At 46.4% G+C, this 20936-nt stretch overlaps 1 protein-coding gene across 20 annotated transcripts in view; it reads right to left on the bottom strand.

Moving 5' to 3' along the window:
• Positions 1 to 20936, bottom strand: part of LOC142587302 (uncharacterized) — a 410079-nt gene that overhangs the window by 9286 nt on the left and 379857 nt on the right. For 4 of the 20 annotated variants that reach the window (XM_075698187.1, XM_075698193.1, XM_075698196.1 and 1 more), the window contains one exon: positions 20066 to 20146. The exons of 11 other annotated variants lie outside the window; for them this stretch is intronic. In XM_075698187.1, coding sequence (XP_075554302.1) covers positions 20067 to 20146 — 80 coding nt within the window. In that variant the 3' untranslated portion in view covers position 20066. Of the gene's footprint in view, positions 1 to 7215; positions 7323 to 12912; positions 13027 to 20065; positions 20147 to 20936 lie in introns of those variants that run through there. 5 more of the 20 variants (XM_075698199.1, XM_075698194.1, XM_075698188.1 and 2 more) reach the window with 5 other exon arrangements.

Genomic DNA, 20936 nt, shown 5'->3' with positions numbered 1-20936 from the left:
TCTTGCTGGAGATCGACGACCAGGTGGCTAATGGAGAGGTTGGAGAAACTTCGCGCGCTGGCTCCAAGACACCAGCAGTAGATGACATGATGTCACATCATGACGCAAAGCCAGTAAAGGCAGAGCTTAGCCTGGACTGCTCGGCGAATGAGTAGAGGAGGACATGGCTAAGAGGGAGGGTTGCTTCTAATCATTCATAGCTCTCTTAACCCTTTACTGCACAATTTTTTGTTTCCTCAAAATATTATTCATGGAGTTGTAGGGAAGCATAATAGTACCTGTACTCCCATGGAAACTTACTTTAGCGAATGTATGTTGTTTCAATTTGCAGAAAAAGGGTATGTTGCATATTTGCAACAATGTGCAAATGAAGAAGAAGTTGAAAGTAAAAGATAGATTTAGTGCGATTCATACTCAGATGCTTATTTGCACGAGACAATCATTGTTGCACCTATGATTTAGTGTGGAACAAAAAGAAGCACTTGTACATGCTTGTGCAGCACAGGTGGTTCTCACACTTCGTGCAGTACGTCATGCAGATTCCCGTCCAGCCAGGAAACAATGCAGTGTTTTCGGGTTATTGTAAAAATATAGAACATCGAAGCACAGACGTAAAGCTGTGCCCATGATGACATGACACGGCAACGTGCGGAGGCACAGCGTACTTTTGAAAAGAAAAAAGGAAATTTGACCAGAGAACATCTTGTCCACATATTGAATCGAAACGGACTTACACTCGTGGCTGTCGTGACTAATTGAATAGTCACTGCTATCACTATCAGGAGGAATTGCTAGGCCAAACCAGCGTTTCGGAGCCATTTCACTATTCCGAAGAAAATAAACCATGTACACGTTGTTGCATTTGTGCAACATAGCAACGTTCTGTCGCCAGGAACAAACTATTCCGAAATTACAATGTTTTTTTGAACCTACAGAGTCAGAAGGATGTGGAGCATAGCGTAACAATTTCTTTTGTGCTTTGTCTTATGGAGAAATACATTTACAATTTGTAAAACTTACCTATATCACTGCTCGTGGGCGCGCGCAGCCTCCACCACGTTTGTTTCGGTAGAAGATGCAAAGAATTAGTGCAGATTGCAGCCCAAGGTGCCGCGTTTTACAGACCAATGTTGCGGATATGCAACGTGTACAGGAAGCTCCAAACTGACTTTGCTTCGGTTTTTAATGCCGTTCATCAGAATGTTGCGTAAATGCAACAAGGTGCAGTAAAGGGTTAATATGAGATGCTTCACTTAAATTGTGGCGCAAATGTCTTACCGTATTTGTACCCTACGCATCTACAAAACTTGTTCAAACTGTTTCAGGGACTCTAAGGGGGATCAGTATGGTGAGAAGTGAGCTTCAAATTGCAGGTAATGAAATACTTCTGCACGGAATTCAGGCACGTGGAAGAAATTTTACTTGATAACACTGCTGCAGCGTTGCATATTCCCCTGAGGACACCCAAGAAAATATAGTGGAAAGCAGATCACATGCTCAAAGTTCCTTCATGAGGAGAATGGATAGTCCAGATGACACGCACTGAAATATTTTGACCCTCTGACACTTAGCATCACTGTTTTCCAATCATCCCTTCTCTGTGAATGGAGTTGGGAGATTTGAATTCCATGTTAAGCAGCATGAAAGATGGGAATGCCCTGTCCCGTATAATTCTGTGCACACTGCCTATCACCTGTGGTGCTGTTTAATCACAGTGCTCTGCTTTATTATAAAAACAATGTGTAAATGTTCCTTTTGTAGCCCAAGGCCGCTGACTATGTCTTACGCAAATGAAAACCGGTACTCAAGTGTTTATAAATAATAATACTGTCATGCAGATACAAGCAGAAAGTCACCACTGAAAGGCAAGGACTACACAAGCCAGACCATTACCACAGTTTTAAGAAATACTACCTACAAAAAAACCTGGCACAACCATCTATGAACACCGTGATATGGCAGAATTATGAAAAGCAAGATAAAAATAGAATGTGGGATATAAAAGGTTGGCTTCTATTGAAGGTGGCTTAACCATAAACCAAGTAGGATCATGCATGTGTAAATAAGGTTATCTTTGCGATAAGCCTTCTTAGTCCTCACATGATTCCACTTTTATAATTTGCCGACTTAAAATGATAACACTCACTTAAATTAAGAAAATAGAAATGCACGACAATGAAGGCTCACCACTCTATCCTGTTGGCTCTTTCATTCCGTCTGCACAAGCCTGTCTTTACACAACACAGGCCTCGCAGCACACATATAATACACATATACGCACCAAGAATTATGCCTTATGGGCAAGTCTTTATCGCAAAAAAAAAAGAAAGCCTGTCCTTACTCCACATTTCTGCTCCTAATTGTGAACACTGCATCCCTGCATGCACATCCCGGCACATTGTTCATCCCTTTCAAAGTCACTCATCCATGTACTTCCTCAGTTTCATTCTTCTGCCAAGCTGCCAGGGACTAACAGCCTTCCCTTCCACATTAACGTAATCACCAGACCAATGGCATTTTCAAACTCTTAGTGCTCATCTTTGTTCATGATGGTTCTGTGATGCTGATGAGTTATTTTACACCCAAACCTTATGCAATAAGCTCTTTTCACAGCTTTCTAAGGTAAGAAAATAAAATGAAATTAATGTTGTGCACAATGATCGCAGTTTCTCTGTCGCAACAGAACTGCCTGTTGGCCTAGTAGGTGCTTGCTAAAAGACATGTTATTTGCCGCAGGTTTGTGTGTAACAATAGTTTGCGTGTGTTTTAACTTGTGGCAAAAAACATATCTTTCTCTCCTCCTTTCTCTAACTTCAGTGACCTGTCAATACTCCTATAAAACTCACCTACATGGTGCTCACTGGCAATGTAATCCTGTACGCCTGCAAAGCTATACACCAAATAGTTTATATATTGCATTATATTGACACATGTACATGTTTATCTTTCTTGGGTGACCACGTTTCACCGCTTAACAAATGTTACCATGCAGCGCAGGACGCGCCTGCATGTATAGGAAGTTTCTGGAATGTTATCGATGGTTCCATCCGCTGTCTGTCACCGAACCTTGTGTAATCTAATTGCATGTATACGCGACGCGAATAGTGTAGAACTTTGCGGAATACACGCGGGTCCCAGCGATTACTCTGGATCATTTGACGACTAATGTATAAAAGCCGACGCGCTTGACCTGCTGATCAGATTTTCGACGATCGCCAACCGTGCTCGCCGCTATCATTGTGCTATAAGTGTAGCCTGTTTTTGTGGGCACAGGTTCGCCCAATAAAAGTTAGTTTTGTCTTTCACAGTATTGCTACTGTGTTCTTCAACGTCACCACCACGTGACATCTGGTGGAGGTGCTGAGTACGTTCATGTACCAAACGCCCCCGCAGAGCCACGATCCAAGCCCGAAGCCCAATGACAAAACCAACATCACCCAAGACCAGCATGCTAGCCGCCGACTGCAAGGACTGCACCCAGGGCATGGACTTCTGCCCGAGACGACAAAGAAGATCGTGCCAAAGAAAACCCCAATGGCTGCCTCAGCGTCCCCCATTATCCTGCAACATCCTCGCGACCCACCGACTTTCCATGGAGCAGCTACTGAAGACCCGAAATCCTGGCTGGAGACCTAAGAACGAATCGCGACTTTCAACAACAAGCTGCGGCATGTATACTTCGCCTTAGAAGGCGCCGCCAGAACATGGTTTGAGAACCGGGAGTCGACCATGACAACATAGGACCTGTTCCGTAGCGGCTTCCTGCGCACCTTTACGAGCGTCGTGTGCAAGGAAAGGCCCGAACTATGCTGGACGCCCAAGTGCAGCTACCTAATGAGAATGTTGCCTCTTCACAGAAGAAATGAGCTGTCTGTTCCGCCACGCCGACCTGGATATACCCGATGAGAAGAAAGTCACCTACTGATGCGTGGTGTAAAGGAGGAACTTTTCTCCGGAATGGTACGGAGCCCACTGAAGACCGTGGACAAATTTCTTCGCAAGGCCACCGGCATCAAGAAGACACTGTAAATGCGGAACCGGCAATTCAACCGCCGCACAGACTCGACAAACTACGCCGGAGTTCATTCACTTGCCACCAACGATCTGCACGAGACTATCCGAGCAGTTGTGCGGGAGGAGCTACAGAAGCTGTTCCCTTCATCACAGCCTCAAGTGGCTTCAAATGCCGACGCTGTCCATGAGGATCTCCGACAACAACTCGGAGTAGCCCCTGAATCGCCGCAGCCTCAGCCGCAAGCGATGACATGCGCCGGTGTAGCCCGCCGCCACGTTCCCCCTCCGCGCCCACGGCAGGGCCCAGTGACGACGCAGTTTCGTCGTCCGCCACCGCCAGCACGCCAACCCGTCACCACACGGGGCATTCCAAAGAAAACTGACGTTTGGCGTGCCCCCTACCACCGTCCGCTTTGCTATCACTGCGGAGAAGCCGGGCACATCTACTGTCGATGCCCATACCGGGAGATGGAACTCCGAGGGTTCGCCATTAACGCGCCGCGACCACAGATTGGCAAACGACCTCACGATATCGCCGACTACCTCGCCGCCACTCAGTGGAACCCTCGACGAACGTCCCAATCGCCGTCACCAGGCCGCTACCTGTCGCCGCTGCACCGACCATACACCGGCCCAGCCTGGGGCCGCTCTGCAAGCCCATATCCGGAAAACTAGAAGCAGCAACCGATGGAGGTGCAGCTGCTGTTCGTAGAGCTGACGAAGATCCTCCGCCGCCGCCGAAGACGATGAAAAGACCATCTCGACGACATAATAACGACACGCCGCCGTCCCAACGAAGTCGGGAAGCCACGACTACACCAACGAAAGAAAACTTGACAACATGACGCAACTGTGATCGATGCCAAAACCTAATTGTGACGCCAGACAAAGAACCGTCGACCTCGACGTGCTTCTCGACGCTCATGCAGTTACCGCCTTAGTGGGCACAGGGGCCGATTACTCCGTAATGAGTGAACACATCGCCGCCCAGTTGAAGAAAGTTAAAACTGCATGGGAAAGCCCTCAAATTTTATCCGCTGGAGGACACCTCATTACGCCGACTGGAATCTGCCTGCATGGCAAGAATTATCGTTAGTGACCGGACTTACTCTGCCACCTTCGTTATACTCCAACCGTGTTCGCGAGACGTCATTCTTGGCATGGACTTCCTGAACTAACACTGTGCAATCATAGACCTGAAGTCAAAATCGACAACGCTGTAGGAAGATGAAGTGATACAGCTGGAGAGCTCTTGTAATCACCACGCCTTGAGTGTGCTCAAAGATCAAGTGAGCATCCCGCCGTGCTCCAGCATTATTATTTCCGCCGGCACCGAAACACCCGCTGACGTAGAAGGCGTCATCGAGGGCGACCAACATTTACTGCGCGACCGTGAAATTTGCGTCGCAAGAGGGATCGTTTGACTCCACGGAGGAAAAACGGAAGTTATGCTAACCAATGTCAGCGAAGAGTTCAAGCACATCAACAAGGGCACGACAATCGCGTATATCGAGGAAATTGTGGAAACCAGCAATGCCTTTGTCCTCTCGGATTCTGCCGCATCTACCCCGATGAGCATAGTCCCCGAACCAGACTTCGATGTAAATCCAAGTCTTCCTATGAGTCAGCAGAAACAGATCAGAAGTCTTCTCCGACGATACAAAGACTGCTTTTCGACGTCATCGAGGATTTGACAAACACCAGTTGCAAAGCATCGCATATTAACCGAAGAGTGCGCTTGACCAGTCTGCCAGAGCCCTTACCGAGTTTCGATGCGAGAACGTGAAGCTATTAAGCAGCAAGTAGACGAAATGCTGTGCGACATCATCCAGCCGCCGAAAAGCCCGTGGGCATCTCCTGTAGTCCTGGTAAAGAAAAAGGATGGAACCCTACGATTCTGTGTCGATTATTGTCGACTGAACAAGGTCGCAAAGAAGGACGTGCATCACCTTCCACGTATAGACGACGCATTGTATCGGCTTTGCAACCCTAAATACTTCTCGTCGATGAACCTCAAGCCTGGCTACTGGCAAATAGAAGTCGATGAGAGATTGCGAAAAGACTGCCTTCGTCACGCCAGACAGCCTCTACTAGTTCAAGGTCATGCCATTCTGGCTGTGCTCGGCGCCTGCAACGTTTCAGCGCATCATGTACACAGTGTTAGCAGGATCGAAGTGGCAGATGTGTCTTGTTTACTTGGATGACGTCGTTGTCTTTGCCGGAAATTTCAACGATCACCTTAGGCAGCTTGCGACAGTATTAGAGGCCATCAAGTCATCAGGGCCTTATCTGAAGCCGGAAAAGTGCCGCTTCGCTTACGATGAGCTTCTGTTCCTAGGCCACGTCATCAGCAAATCTTGACGCCCCGACCGTAGAAGACAGCCGCCATCGCAAAGTTCCTGCAGCCAATTGACAAGGCAGTGCGCAGATTCCTTGGCATGTGTGCCTACTATAGGTGCTTTGTCAAAGACTTTTCACGCATCGTGGAGCCCCTAACACATCTAACCAAATGTGATGTCGAGTTCAAGTCGGAAACGCCGCAGGCAGACACATTTCAAGAACTCAAATGACGCATGCAGTCGCCGCCGGTACTTGCACACTTTGACGCGGACGCCGATGCCAAAATCCACACGGATGCCAGTAGCTTAGGCCTCGGTGCCGTCCTAGTCCAGAGGAAGACGGACTTGAACAGGTGATATGCTAGCCGGTCACTGACAGAAGCAGAAGGCAATTATTTTACGACTGAAAGGGAATGCCTTGCCATCGTTTGGGCTACAGCGAAATTCCACCCTTACCTTTATGGCAGTCCATTCAAAGTCGTCAGCGACTATCACGCATTGTGTTGGCTAGCTAACTTAAAGGACCCTTCAGGATGGCTGGCGCAGTGGAGCCTCAGACTGCAAGAACGGTAATATACAAGTCCGGTAATACGGTAATATACAAGTCCGGAAGAAAACATTGTGATGCCGACTGCTTATCATGTGCCTCATCGATCTGCCTCCGCAAGACGACGAGGACGACGACGCCTTTCTTGGAATAATAAGCGCGGAAGGCTTCACTAAACAGCAACGAGCAGACCCGGAGTTAAAAGGCCTCGTCGAGTTTCTAGAAGGGAACACCGACGTTGTTCCTGGGGCATTTAAGTGCGGGTTGTCTTCGTTCACGCCACAAAAAACCTGCTTGTGAAGAAGCAGAACTCACCAGTTCGCACCAGCTACCTTCTTGTTGTACCGTCAGCGCTGCATCCAGAAGTACTGCATGCCCTACACGATGATCCAACAGCTGGGCACCTTGGATTCTCCTGGACGCTGTCAAGGATACAGGAAAGGTACTACTGGCTGTGTCTGATCGCCGACGTCGCCCGTTACATCAAGACGTGCCGAGACAGTCAGCAACGCAAGACACCACCGACAAGGCCAGCAGGATTACTACAGCCAATCGAACCTCCTCGCCGACCATTCCAGCAGATTGGGATGGATTTATTGGGGCTGTTACCTGACGTCAACATCCGGGAATAAGTGGATCGTTGTGGCGATGAACTACCTCACCCGCTTTGCTGAAACTAAAGTTCTACCGAAAGGCAGCGCAGCCGAAGTGGAGAAATTTTTCGGCGAGAACATCCTGCTGTGACATGGTGCCCTAGAAGTCCTCATCACCGAAAGAGGAACGGCTTTTACAGCAGAGTTCACCCAAGCCATTCTGCAATACAGCCAGACAAGCCACAGGAGGACAACTGCCTACCATCCGCAAACGAATGGTCTCACGGAGCACCTGAAGGAGACCCTCACCGACATGCTAGCAATGTACATTGACGTCGAGCACAAGACGTGGGACGCGGTCCTGCCATATGTACCCTTCACTTACAACACAGCGGTGCAAAAAACAACACAGGTCACGCCGTTCAAGTTGGTTTATGGCAGGCACCCGACGACTACTCTAGACGCCATGTGGCCGCACGTCACTGACGAGGAGAATCTTGACGTCGCTGCCTATCTCCAGCGCGCCAAAGAGGCCCGACTGCTCGCCTGTTTATGGATCAAGAACCAGCAGCGTACCGACAGCCGACACTACAACCTCCGACGATGCTACGTCCAGTACCAGCCTGGTGACCGTGTTTGGGTTTGGACCCCAATACGCCGACGAGGAGTCGGTGAGAAACTATTGCGATGCTATTTCGGACCCTACAAGATCATCCGACGTATTGGCGCACTGGACTATGAGGTCATGCCAGACGACATTCCACATTCACAGTGGCGCCGCGCACGATCTGAAGTGGTCCACGTGGTGCGTCTTAATCTCTTTTATACACGCTGACAAACTTCCTTAGTTTGTTGTTTCTTTTCTACGGGTGTTTTTGTTTTCGTTTGTTTGCTGCATCGGTTTGATGCTTTTTAAGAGGGGCGTACTGACACGTGTGCATGTTCATCTTTCTCGGGTGACCACGTTTCACCGCTTAACAAATGTTATCACGCAGCGCAGGACGCGCCTGCATGTATATGAAGTTTCTGGAATGTTATCGATGGTTCCATCCGCTGTTTGTCACTGAACCTTGTGTAATCTGATTGCACGTATGCACGAAGCGAATAGTGTAGAACTTTGTGGAAGACGCAGGTCCCAACGATTACTCTGGAACATTCGACGACGGATGTATAAAAGCCAACGTGCTTGACCCGCTGATCAGATTTTCGATGATCGCCGACCGTGTTCGCCGCTATCATTGTGCTATAAGTGTAGCCTGTTACTGTGGGCATAGGTTCGCCCAATAAAAGTTAGTTTTGTCTTTCACAGTATTACTACTGTGTTCTTCAACGTCACCACCACGTGACAATAGATACATTGGTTTAACTCAGGAAGAAAGCACATCACCCTTGGGAATCCACAAAATTTTATGCCAGCCACTGCATGATACCAAGGCACAGTCTGGGATTAGCCAAAAATGGGCCAAAGCAGTCACTCCTATCCCTGATAGTTTGGTGTTCAGATAATCAGAGCGAAAGCAGTGCCTTGGCAAGTTAGAAATATACCTAATCTGAATATTGCACCAATACCCTAATAATACTTGTTGCTAGCCTCCCTTCTGGATTTGCCACTGCGTGGACATTTAAGGATGGACATGGTAGACTGATGTGCCTCAGATGGCGCTGCAGCCCGAAATTAAAAGACTACCGAAGGATTAACTGTGAGCCATTTCACCACTAGATGACACATTTTCAGTGGCAAATGATCAGAAAACAAATCAAGAGGTGCTGGCGACAAGGTAAACATTGTAGTCGACCTTGTAGATGAGAAGTGCAAGAAATATGTCCCTTCAGTTTACTGCTGGATAGCTTGTTCATGCACATTTTAGTACTTCAATTAGAGCTAGCTTATTTCCACAAAATAGTCCAGGTTATGGAGCAAAATTAAAAAGGAGAGATATACACTTTCAGCAGAAATACCCATATCAGAAAGCTCCTAGGGCTCTTTCCTGTGCCAGCATTCACTACCTCTCGACAATGTGTCAGCACCGTTCGATTTCTGCCGTTACGGTTCCATTCCATTTAATTGACCTTAAGGGCTCGTAGGAATTACATGAGTGAGTGTCTGGGGAGTGGGGGGTGGAAGGGGTACATTTTTGGTTGACATGGCTTCCTAGCGAGAGAAAAAGCGGCCCATAATGACCATCGTCATCACTACCCTGCTGAGCACGTTTTACTTGCTCTGCAAGACAAAGGCCTCTTCCGAAGATCTCCACTGAGCAGCCTTCCATGAGCAGCTACTGCTCATGTCGAGTGCTCTGCACTGTGTGCACACATACAATGCTCGCTGCCGAGCTGCTGCATGGATGTGCTGCCTTCTGTGAACTGCCGCTGGAGTTGCATAACCTTTGTTCTTCTTTTTCCTTGTACACATTTTATCAAACGGCAGGTCGTTACTGTTGACACCACTGAGAGAAGCATCGTGCAGTTATTCCTCAGTGACAGACGCTCACTGTGCACCCACTGAATCTGACTGCATTTGTGGAAGCTATTCACTCGTGGGGTCCAACGTCCCAAATGAATCCGGATGGATTTTTTGCTAGCTATAGGGTTTGTTAAACGTGCACCCCCGGCATAATGTGACCACACTCCACCCCAATCACAGTGCTGCTGCCACAAATAAGAATCGAACCCATGACCTCTCGCATCGAAGCAGAATGCCATAGCCACTGGGGAATGCTGGTAGGCACCAAACCCACTCCTTTCACCACCCTGCTGCCCACTATGCCAGGAAACTTGTCACTGCATGCCCTCCCAGCGCAACTTAACTTCCTCAGAATGCACACAGCTTATCCACCAACATTACAGAAAGCATGAATTTCGTATGGCACAATTTCTATTCCTGTTCGCCACTTTTGCTTGTCTAATAAAGTGTTAATAATACATTTGCATGCAAATATACTTGCAGGAGAAAACATTCCCAATTTCAAAGCAACCATCAACTTATTTTAGCAACAATTCACTGCAAAAGCAGCTTTTCATTACTGGCTGACACTCAGTGAAAGGACTTACTCCTGATAAAAAAATGTCAGTGCACTTAGTTTTAATAGCAAACATTAAAACTGAATCACTTCTTTTCAACACCTCCAGTTCTCTAAACCCCAGCATTAACTAAACCCTCCCCACCTATTCTTTTTTAAACACCTGTGAAAACCTTCCGTTGCGATTTTTGTTTTTGCACAGTTAAATCTTGTTAATTCGAACCCGCTTAATTCGAACAAACTGATGCTGTTTACCCGTCAAAGTTATGTAAATTCTGATGGGCGAAAACAACTGGTAGGTGGAACGCGCAAGGATTTACAATGGTTAATTCGAACATACCGTGCTCCAACAACGCTCTCAGCAGTGCGCCAAATCATGCGGCAGTGTCGCTGACCAGTCTTGCTCTGACCCCACCGTAGAGGAAAAGCCTAGAAGAGACCCCTCAATGCCACATGCAGAGAAAAAAGAAGAGAAAAACCCGTGGCAGAGATTCCACCCTCTCTCAAATGGCCAGGGCGCCGTTTCTGCGTCTACCCCTGCCACACCAACGTAGAACACGCACAGCGGGAGAGATTGCCACGGAGGCAAGCGAGCCATCAGTGGAGGAGACCAACAAGAGAGCCCTGCAGTGGCATACTGGCGTCGTGTGGACCCACCCGACTCTCTTCGTACTCGCGTCTGGTTCAGCCGGACCACTTATTCTGCACTATCGTCTGCTTGCGTCAGCTCTTGCTCGCGCTTCTTTTGGTTGAGCACAATGCGTTGGCCGGCTAGCTGGTGCAAATCCATGAATACTTTGTTTAGCGCAAAACAACAGACACAAGACAGGACAAGGCGCCTTGTCCTGTCGTCTTTCTTGTGTCTGCTGTTTTGCGCTAAACAAAGTATTCATGGATTCTTTTGGTTGGCTTGGTTTGGTCTCGTTCGTGCATGTTTATTCACAATGACAAGTTTAGACCGAGACGTCCAGATGAAAAGGTTGTTGGAGACAGTGCGCCATATCCAATTCTGTATGCAAAGACAGACCCCAAAGCCCCTCCAGCCATGCGCCACCGCCGCTCTTGCTAGGTAGCGCCAACCTTTGAGGTGCACCGCTGTTCTTCGATTTGTCGCCTTCCGCAACTTACATTCTCGGGGTTTCTGGTTAAACCGCTTCCGGCATTTCCAGTTCCCGAATTTTCGCTTGCTGTATGCTCGCACCTCTATGCAGCAATGACGTCGCTTCCGCTGAAAATCAAACTGGGATCATGCAAGTTCTGCTTGATGCTGGAAGCTGAGCGAGGGAGGAGCGCAGAGAAGGAGGGTAGGTTGGCGATACTAGCATGGAGAAAGAAATTCAACAAGAGGGGACACTCAGTCAAAACCGGCGACAAGAAACATATCACGCCTAGTGTCATCCTCATCCGTTAGTTGACGCAAGCACGAATTCCGAAACACTGAGTGCTGAAAGGCCTAGCTGCATGTCCGAGGATTCCGCGCACGAATCTTAGTCGCGTCGCGAAGTCCGCGTCGCCAATGCTCGGTATGCTTAGCCACGCATCTGAGACAGCCACAAATGTAGGGATCGGCCACGCTACTGCAATGTCCACGTAGTGCCCATTTTGACACGTTGAGATTATGGCAAGTGGAGGCTTCCAGGCTCGCGAGGTGCAAAGAGCCAAGCAGACGGCGTGAATGCCGGACCGATGGCGAACCGCGCTGGAGTCACGTGGCGGGCGCAGACAATCGCAGACTCCGGCATGAGCTTCAATCATTTGCTTTTTGTGTGCTTGTTTCTGTACAAAGAAGATAGCTGAAGGGCACATTTGAACATGGAGAAATTCCTTTTCCAACGAGATCAAGATGGCGGTGCTCGGTTGCGCCGTTCCATAGATATTGTGGCTTGAAAAACGCTGTTCTTTCTTGATTTCCGCGCAACTTTACGCCACCTTGGCTGATAAAACAATTTCTTTAGAGCACTTCTACATGGTTTATACGGATGATATTTCGGAATCAGATAGAAAAAGAGTTATAGAAACTGAAAATCTGATTCTCAGTAAGTTAATTTTTTGGCTATTTCTCGAAATGTGAAAGCCATATCCCCCCTTAAATTCTGCTGTGTGACTGAAGTTGCCTTGGAGGACAATTATTTTGCTTGTCCTACAAGCAGCATGTGTCTCATGTGCATTCTTGCGCATAGAGTTTTCCGTCAGTAGTTTTTGCAAAACGCAGACGAAAGAAGAAAACTGTAAGCTTGCTGCTTGCCGCTTTAACAAATAAGACATATCTGCCTCATCCAGCAGTCCTGCTTGTTGCCCTGTTTTCAGACTTGCATTAAGTATACTGAGAGAAAAAAAGAAATCCAGTGCAACATTCCATTCATTTTTGCTACTTCCCCACCTAACAGAATGAGGAGTAATTGGTACAGCGTCTTTTATTGGTTTGGACCTCGGGCGCTGAAAACAGTTTTATTAGCTATTCTATATACTAATATTTGGCCCGTAAGCCACATTAATTTTTTTGCCAGTCCATGCTGAAAAAAAGAAAAAGAGAAAAAAAATTAAGAAGAGGAAACAGAAAAAAAAAGAACTAAGCAGTAACTTAATTAGTGTAATAGTGGCTATGGCATTGAGCTTTTGAAGTTCAAGGGTTCAATCCAGGCTGCAGAATTTGGTGGGGATCAAATGGAAAAACACTTGTGCACTTATATTTAGGTACATGTTAACCCTTTGAGGGTCGAATTATTTTGAAAAAAACTTTCCCAGGTGGTCAAATTACTTTATCGCGGATCTTGAATGTACAAAATGTATAAAGTCGGGAATAAATAGCAAAAAATAATTAGGAACAGTATTTTGGTGTGGGCATCATTCAGAACTGCAAAATGTTCAATGGTATTTCCTAGCGTGGTACTCCTTGAAACATGGGTTTACGCGCAGCGCCTTATCGCAGTCTGCACACCTGAAATTCGTGTCTGTTCTCTTGGAGCGAGGAGTTGTGTTGGTGCACACATGACATCTCTGCGTGCGGCTGCCTTGGGCAGAGGTCTGAGGCACCCTCTCGCGAAAGCGCGTTGCCACTGAGAGCGAGAATACCTCGCGAACCGCGCTGATAAGCAAGCTAAGAGCAGCGCCAATCAAGATAGAAACCAACTTCCACCGCCCTGCAAGAGAGTGCCGACAAAGAAAAAAATGACATTTCGCGGGCCTCCGTTGTGATCACACTGCGAAACGGAAACCGCCAAAGGGGCGTTGCCGCAGTCTGAGCAATGCGCTGGAGCTAGCAATCAGCTCTGTTTATCTCCCCAAGAAGGTAGCACCAATTTCAAACGCATCTTGTAAGTGCTAAGAGGTGGCAGCACCTCCCGGTGAGCACGCATCGTCATTATGGCGCGAAATTTCAAACGGACGGTCGGAATCGTACCTGTACGGCGAAGACCATGCAGGACAGAAAACCGCCGCTGTACATGTACGGCGAAAACCTTCAAAGGGTTAAAGAACCCTTTGTGGTGAAAACTCAAATGCCGCGGGTACCTCTCATAATCGTACATCGTTTTGTCTCATAAGAACCCAGAATTTGATTATTAAAAAAAGAAAAAGACGTAGCTGTGTCCTTTCTCGAGTCTGATTTCTCAGAAAAACAGGTTATGCTTATCTTATATTTCAAACTTGCATGTAATGCCGTTCCCAACTGTACAACATGCTCAACTGAGCAGCTTGTATGTATAAACAGCTGCTTTCAGGTATCCAGTGCACTATCATAACGACAATCATGAAGCAGTTAGAGGAATGGCACGTTTCACATAGACATATAGAGATATACAGATTTGCTTTGTTTGTTGAAGGATATAAGTGTGCTACAACATGCAACCCTCAAGTTTTAATGGGACGAAAACATGGTGACTGTCCCCCAAAATTTACTTGCCTGAATCGAGTTAGCAGATTTACAGGCTGCTCCAAAACGGGGTGTTTATGTTGACTGACAGCTAGGGAGATGTTAAGCAGAAGCTATCAAGCCCCGCGCGTTAATTTGCCCAGGAACTAGTGAGCCTCTGCATGACATCTGCGACACGTCAGCAGCAGAATTATTCGGAACAGTCCTCACTTGCATCAGACAGACCCTCGAAAATTCAAAGTGCTGCTATGCGTTAAATTTGCACAGAAACAACCATCTGATCGTATCCAATAGTGAAGTGAGGAATAGCATTTGATCTGAATAGCAAATAGCATTCGATGAGACTTGTATGTTTCTACTTCATTTCACATGCTGGCATATCAAGAAGGTTACCAGACCAGCCATGGAGATTACATTGGCCTTTACTTCCAAGTAGCCCCAATTCAGTCTGAGTATATGTTAACACTGCTTTTCATATTAACATCCAATCATTGCAATGATTCATTCTCTCGGAAAGCACATTGGCACACTTGGGGTCGGTACCATCTAGAGTAGACTGGAACTGTCGTACACTAGTTCCATCCGCGATAAGACTCCAGCCACGAGCTGTCGATCAACCTGCCAGGTGCGCTCCCATGAGCACGGCACCCCCATGAAGTAAGGTATGGTGGTGCCACATTTGTTACTGCAAACACACTTACGCCGGTCGAGATTTATCCCTTCTTCAATTAGTGCATTTACAGTATCTCATAACTTTCTATTACATATATGTCATGAATATCTATACGTACCATTTGATTTGCCGAGAAGTGTAGTCATGCACTTCTCTAATTCATGCCAAGCACTTTATAAACCTGGTTTATTTCGCTATAATATTGTTTTCTTCAATTATTATCTGTGTTGAATAAAGCGAAAATGAGACATCCACCCGTTCGTAGCAATTGCTACAAAGGAAACCCATACGGGTTCCTCGAAAGAAAAGCCTCATAGTTGAAGAAAAATTCGTCCTGGTCCGGGACTCGAACCCGGGACCACAGCCTTTCCGGGGCAGCCGCTCTGTCATCTGAGCTAACCAGGCATCCAGGCTAACCAGGCATTATCTGTGTTCTTTAATATTCACCAACAAGAAGCGGGTGTGAAAGAACACAATGAAATTTTCTTATGTAGCTTGATGTTGCAGTTCGGTTTCTGCTATGGCGAAATTATGCATTACTTTTAGAAATCTATGTTGAAGACAGCAGTTCATCAGGCTAAGATTACATTTGGTAACAGCCGACAAGAGCCACAGGGGTGCGCAATAGCAAACAAAGACATGAAAAAAATAAAATGTACCATAGAAGCTATCTACAACAAAAACGGGGCGTCCATGCAACAAATGCACGCTTGCTAGCAGACGACACACTTCATAATGACAGCAAGATTGAAAACATCAGAGTTGTATAATCGATGCCTTGAATATATATGTTTGGCAACACTGTGTAAACATAAATTTGCAGTTGAATAAAAGCATTATTTTAAGAGTGCACAATGTGCAATCAGCCTCGGCACCGAGAGTGAAAGTATGTTGAATATGGTGCAAAGTGTGTCTCCGCCCCAATCCAGTTCGCTCGCCGCAACCTCGCACAATTTTTCCACATGTGGCGCCTCGGCGCGAGAGCACTGTTGGGCCCACTCGACCTCACTCTAGTACGCTCGAATGGTACTTAAGCTGGTCGGCGAAAACGTGCAAGGAGGGGCTTTAGATTAGCCTGATCCCTGAATTTTTGTTATTGGGAGGCGAGCGTTGGCTGGCGAGGCTGCAGTTTTGTGGTCCTCGCTCACTGTGTGCTTGCATGCCACGATATTTCACGACTCACACCGTTTGTGCATTGTGCTATGGAGAACGAATACTTCGAAGAACAAGTCCTTTTAACTCTAACACATTTTTGGGCCACTTCGAGTTCGAATTATTGAGATTTGACTTATTTCTGTGTACTAAATATTTTTCTTAATTTATTCCATCGTGTATTTACCCTTGTACCTGGGCCTGACAAAGGCCAGCAGTATTGTATAAATAAATCAATAAATAAAACGAAGCTATTCTTTTACACAAGCTTATGTTTCTCACAGCTGGAGGAGTGTGAGCTACACATACACCATGTTTATTCGAATATAGGTCGATAGTATTTATTACGATAGCAATTACATTGACACTGAGGCGCATTTGCATTGCTGTCGTGATATCGATGACCCACATGCAACCTGTGCACGAAAGGTTACGAGGTCTCCACACACACGTGGTGAGACTAGCTGCAGAAACTACAAAGCCGAGTGGATGCACCACCAATCCTCGATTGGTTTTGCAGCAGCCGTTGGCTGCGCTGGCATGGTGCAGCTGCGTGCAGGCCACACCGACCAAGAATCGCCTCAAACTGCCAAGGGGAGCCATTCTTGCCCCGACGACGACAGGCCACTTTGTCGCAACAGTTTCAGCCAATGGTATCGTCCCATGTCTTGCGTTTATTTGTAAGATTATTGAAAAAACAGAGAGACAGCCAGAAAGATAACCTGAGTACATTGTCTCAAATCAGGTACAGTTCGTGACACAGCAAGTCACAGAACATTTTTAAAAAATTCCAAATCAGAAAAATATGATTGTACTCTACAGAAGACCTAGTCCCGCAATCTTTGTCACAGCGGCAGAGCACGTATGGAATGCTAGGTCTCTTCAGCTCAATGTTACAAAATCGTCCCAACAATAAGCAACATGTACAAAATTATTCACTGAGCCATCCTGGGCCTCAACAAGGTTATACAGTGAAACTAATTCGTTACTACAAACACCACATTAATTAACTTTTCAGAGATCCCCTGCTGACTGCTTATAGTTTCAATGCAAAAATATTTCAATACTACGAACTTCAGACTACTGAACTTTCAGAATAACGATCATTCTTTGGTTTCCATGCCATGTTAAAAACGCCTCAGTACAACGAAGTAATATTTCGAAATCTGGGTATTTCCGTGTACCCTTTACGGCAGGTGGAACAGTAGGCTATTAGATGACAAGGCACTAAAACTGGATGCCGCGGTGCATGGTTTCGGAAAACCCGAGACTGCGCCAGAGGGAAGAAAAAAAAAAAAAAAGATGCCAGGAGGGGCTTTACTGTGGAGGCGATGACACATCAGTTTTTGTGAGCGCATGCTCCGCCCAAACAAGTGTTGCCTAGCAACGAAGGTGCATCTCTTCCTTCTTTCACCCTGCTTTCTGCACAGGCCTTTTCTTTCTTTCGCGCTTCTTTCTGCAGCTGTACCAGCTACGCGCGCGAGGAAGTGCAACTTCCATGCTCGCGAGGATGCCACGCAGTCGCACTTTCCGGACGGTGTCATTTACACGTGCTTGCACTTTCGAATAGTTGAGGTGTCTGCCTTGAGCAACACAGTTGCGGTGTCCACGGCAAAGAATGTGAAAAAACAAACAAACAAAAAGAATCATTACGCTTTATAAGCAACATGGAGCTTCTTCATTGTCGGTAGTTTTCCCGGCGTGAGCGTCTCTTTTGCGCATGCCATTCTATTGCGGGAGTGGAAAATAGCAACATCGTGGGCCAAGAGCCCATAGCAACATTTTCATGGATAGCTCATACGGTGACAACTGATAACTGATGAGTTGATGGGCGAAATGGTTAATATTGAGGCTTTCACTATAACAACCTTTCAGAATAGCGAACAATTTGCCACAGTCCCCCAAAGTTCATTACATTGACATTTCACTAACACAGTGTGATCTTGTTTGCTAACATTATAAAGCTATACCACTGACAGACACATATATTGTGATGTATTTTGCATAACCAATGCAGATTATCTATTCAAACAATTTGCATAACCAATTTCCGTAGGGAACTGCAGATCCTTTTAACTACAATGACATTTTTTGAAGCTAGGCTTAAATGAAGATGTTAATTGCGGGTCACGCATGGAGGAAGGGAAGGTGGGAGAAGCCCCGGCTAGCACGCATGTGTTGGAGAAAGCACCTCAAGAAGTTTAAAAGGAACCTCACCAGGCCCCATAGCAAATTTTTGGTTATACGCTGGAAGTTGTTACATGTCCTCTAGGGAGCGTTCTGCCACAAAATATTGTCAAACGGTTAATTAATAACAGAGATAGAAATATTTAAGTGCCGCAAACCCATGACTTCACAAGGCGAGCGTCACCGCTAACATAGACACTCTCTCCACTTGGCCTCCGCAAGTGAAATTTCTTCCCTGCATTCTCCCATTCCGGACCTGGAGGATTTTGTGATGTATATGTTAAAGGCCCCGCCTTCTTTTTCTCTCGCATTTTTGCTGCATGGCGCACTTTCGGTGACAGTCTCATGCATGAGCTGTTATGCTTGCCTCATTTTGTGCAGTGCACAATTTCGCACGCTGTGTACAAGAACTCCTGACTAGCAGTAGAACAAGTCGATGGATAAAGCGAACAGTGGGGGAACAAAAAAATTTTGGGCTTCACCTTATAAGGGAAGAGGTGTGGATCAGATACAAAACGGGGATAGCCGATATTCTAGCTGACATTCAAGGGAAAAAAAATGGAGCTGGGCAGACCGTGTAATGCGTACGCTAGATAACCAGTGGACCATTAGAATTACAGAATGGGTGCCAAGGGAAGGGAAGCGCCATTGAGGATGGCAGAAAATAAGGTGAGGCGATGAAATTAAGAAATTTGCAGGTGCCAGTTGTAATCAGCTAGCGCAAGATAGGGGTGATTGGAGATCGCTGGGAGAGGCCTTTGTTCTGCAGTGGACATAAAAATAGGCTGATGCTAAGTCAGCACCACACAAGCATTGGGAGAAATGCAACCGGATCAACGAGAACAATCAAGTGCTGGAACCCGGTAGAAAATGGCGCAGAGTTTCGTTTTCCACATACGCAATTGCATGACGTGGGAACAAGCAGATGAAACAGAAGAACTTAGCTCTTGGAATGGCACGGAGTAAAACAAAGACTCGCACTCACTTAGTTTGTAGATTTTACTATTTCTCTAAACTTTAAATCGTCTAGCGAAGCAACAGGTTAAACAAATACCTGCGGTACCCTTGAATAATTCTCAAAGTCACATGTTGCGGTCAGTGATATTTCAGCTATGTGAATTACGTAGGTGCATTCGTGTGTTTGACCTCGACTCTCCAGCTGGGACCGCGGCTCTCTTGAGAAGTAGGGCACAGAGCGTTTGGGTTGAAATTTAAGCTGTTTTTGTGGCCCACAGCGGTGTAATACTTTGCAGACGCGATAGTCAGCGTGCATTGTATACACTGTACTTGTCTGTTTATGAACACAACCTAAAGCGAAGACCTTGCATTGTCCACTCACTGTGGAGTAACCAGAGGTTTCACAAACAGTAAGAAATTAATGTGCATTGCTGTTATCGTACAATGCCCCCTCCCCCGCACACATACAAATAGAAGAACCACACTATGTGCATAGCCAGAGCAACCTGTTTTACTAAGCCCACAACAACAACAGAGGCTAAAAACCCACCAGTGCAAACAAGTATTCAACTGCCACCATAAGCAGCACCCCTTGGGCCAAACCAAGTCCAAAAGCCAAGCTGAAGCCGCAATGAGTAGCCCAGTGTTGCCAAGTTCCCACATAAGCAAGTGCACATGTGTGGAGGGGGGATAGGAATGGCACAGTACTAACATCAGCCGACAGGGGGCGCACAGACAGCTGGCATCCAACGGCGCTTCACTTTTTGCTCTTCTTCCAAAATTTCAGCCGTAACTGAAGAAGCAAGAAAACAAAAACAATAACAAACAGGAAGTAGACGATGCAAAAAATCTGGAGGTCCAACAGTCTCATAGGCTGCACACGAATGTTTACTCATTCCGAACAATACCACCAGAGGTGACACCCCGCTATAAAGAACATGCACTAAAGCAGGCTGCTTTTAAGAAATAGTTCACCACATGAAGACCAAAAACATGAACACATATGCACATGCTTGGTTCTCATACGCATAACATTAATGAGGAAGTGAATAACTGAACACCAGCTGTAAATAAGTGACAGCTACACCAGTACAAACATTAGCCAAGAACAGAAGAAGAAACAAAAAGTGATCATCAGTCAATAGATGTAATGACTGAGGCACTATCAGCATATACTGCCAATCCATAAACAAAATATACAAAAATGATGTACAGGCATTCATCAGTATGGCTGCTCAAGCAAAAGAACAAAATGTCACAAATTCCCACTTCTGACTTCATTACTGACATGCAAGTTGCATATACTCCATGCAAAGAAGTTTAGTAGGAATCACACTCTGGCTAAAACAATGCTGAAATATGATGCATATATGCATGGCAGGCTAGCAGGTACGAATGTACGCGCAGCACCTTGACAACACTGGGCTCCACAGTTTCAAACAGCTCATGGGCACACTTCTCACAACCCAACCGATCACAATACTTCAGGCTCCCATGCCATCAGCTCTGTTTACAACTTTGCACAAACGTCTCACAGACACCCCACAATGATAATTTACACATCCCTGTCACATAGACTAGGC

Source organism: Dermacentor variabilis, chromosome 7 (genome assembly GCF_050947875.1).
Source record: "Dermacentor variabilis isolate Ectoservices chromosome 7, ASM5094787v1, whole genome shotgun sequence".
In the NCBI taxonomy this organism is placed as follows: Eukaryota; Metazoa; Arthropoda; class Arachnida; order Ixodida; family Ixodidae; genus Dermacentor; species Dermacentor variabilis.
Note: the sequence above shows the minus strand (reverse complement) of the source record. Positions and strands in the feature narration are given on the sequence as shown.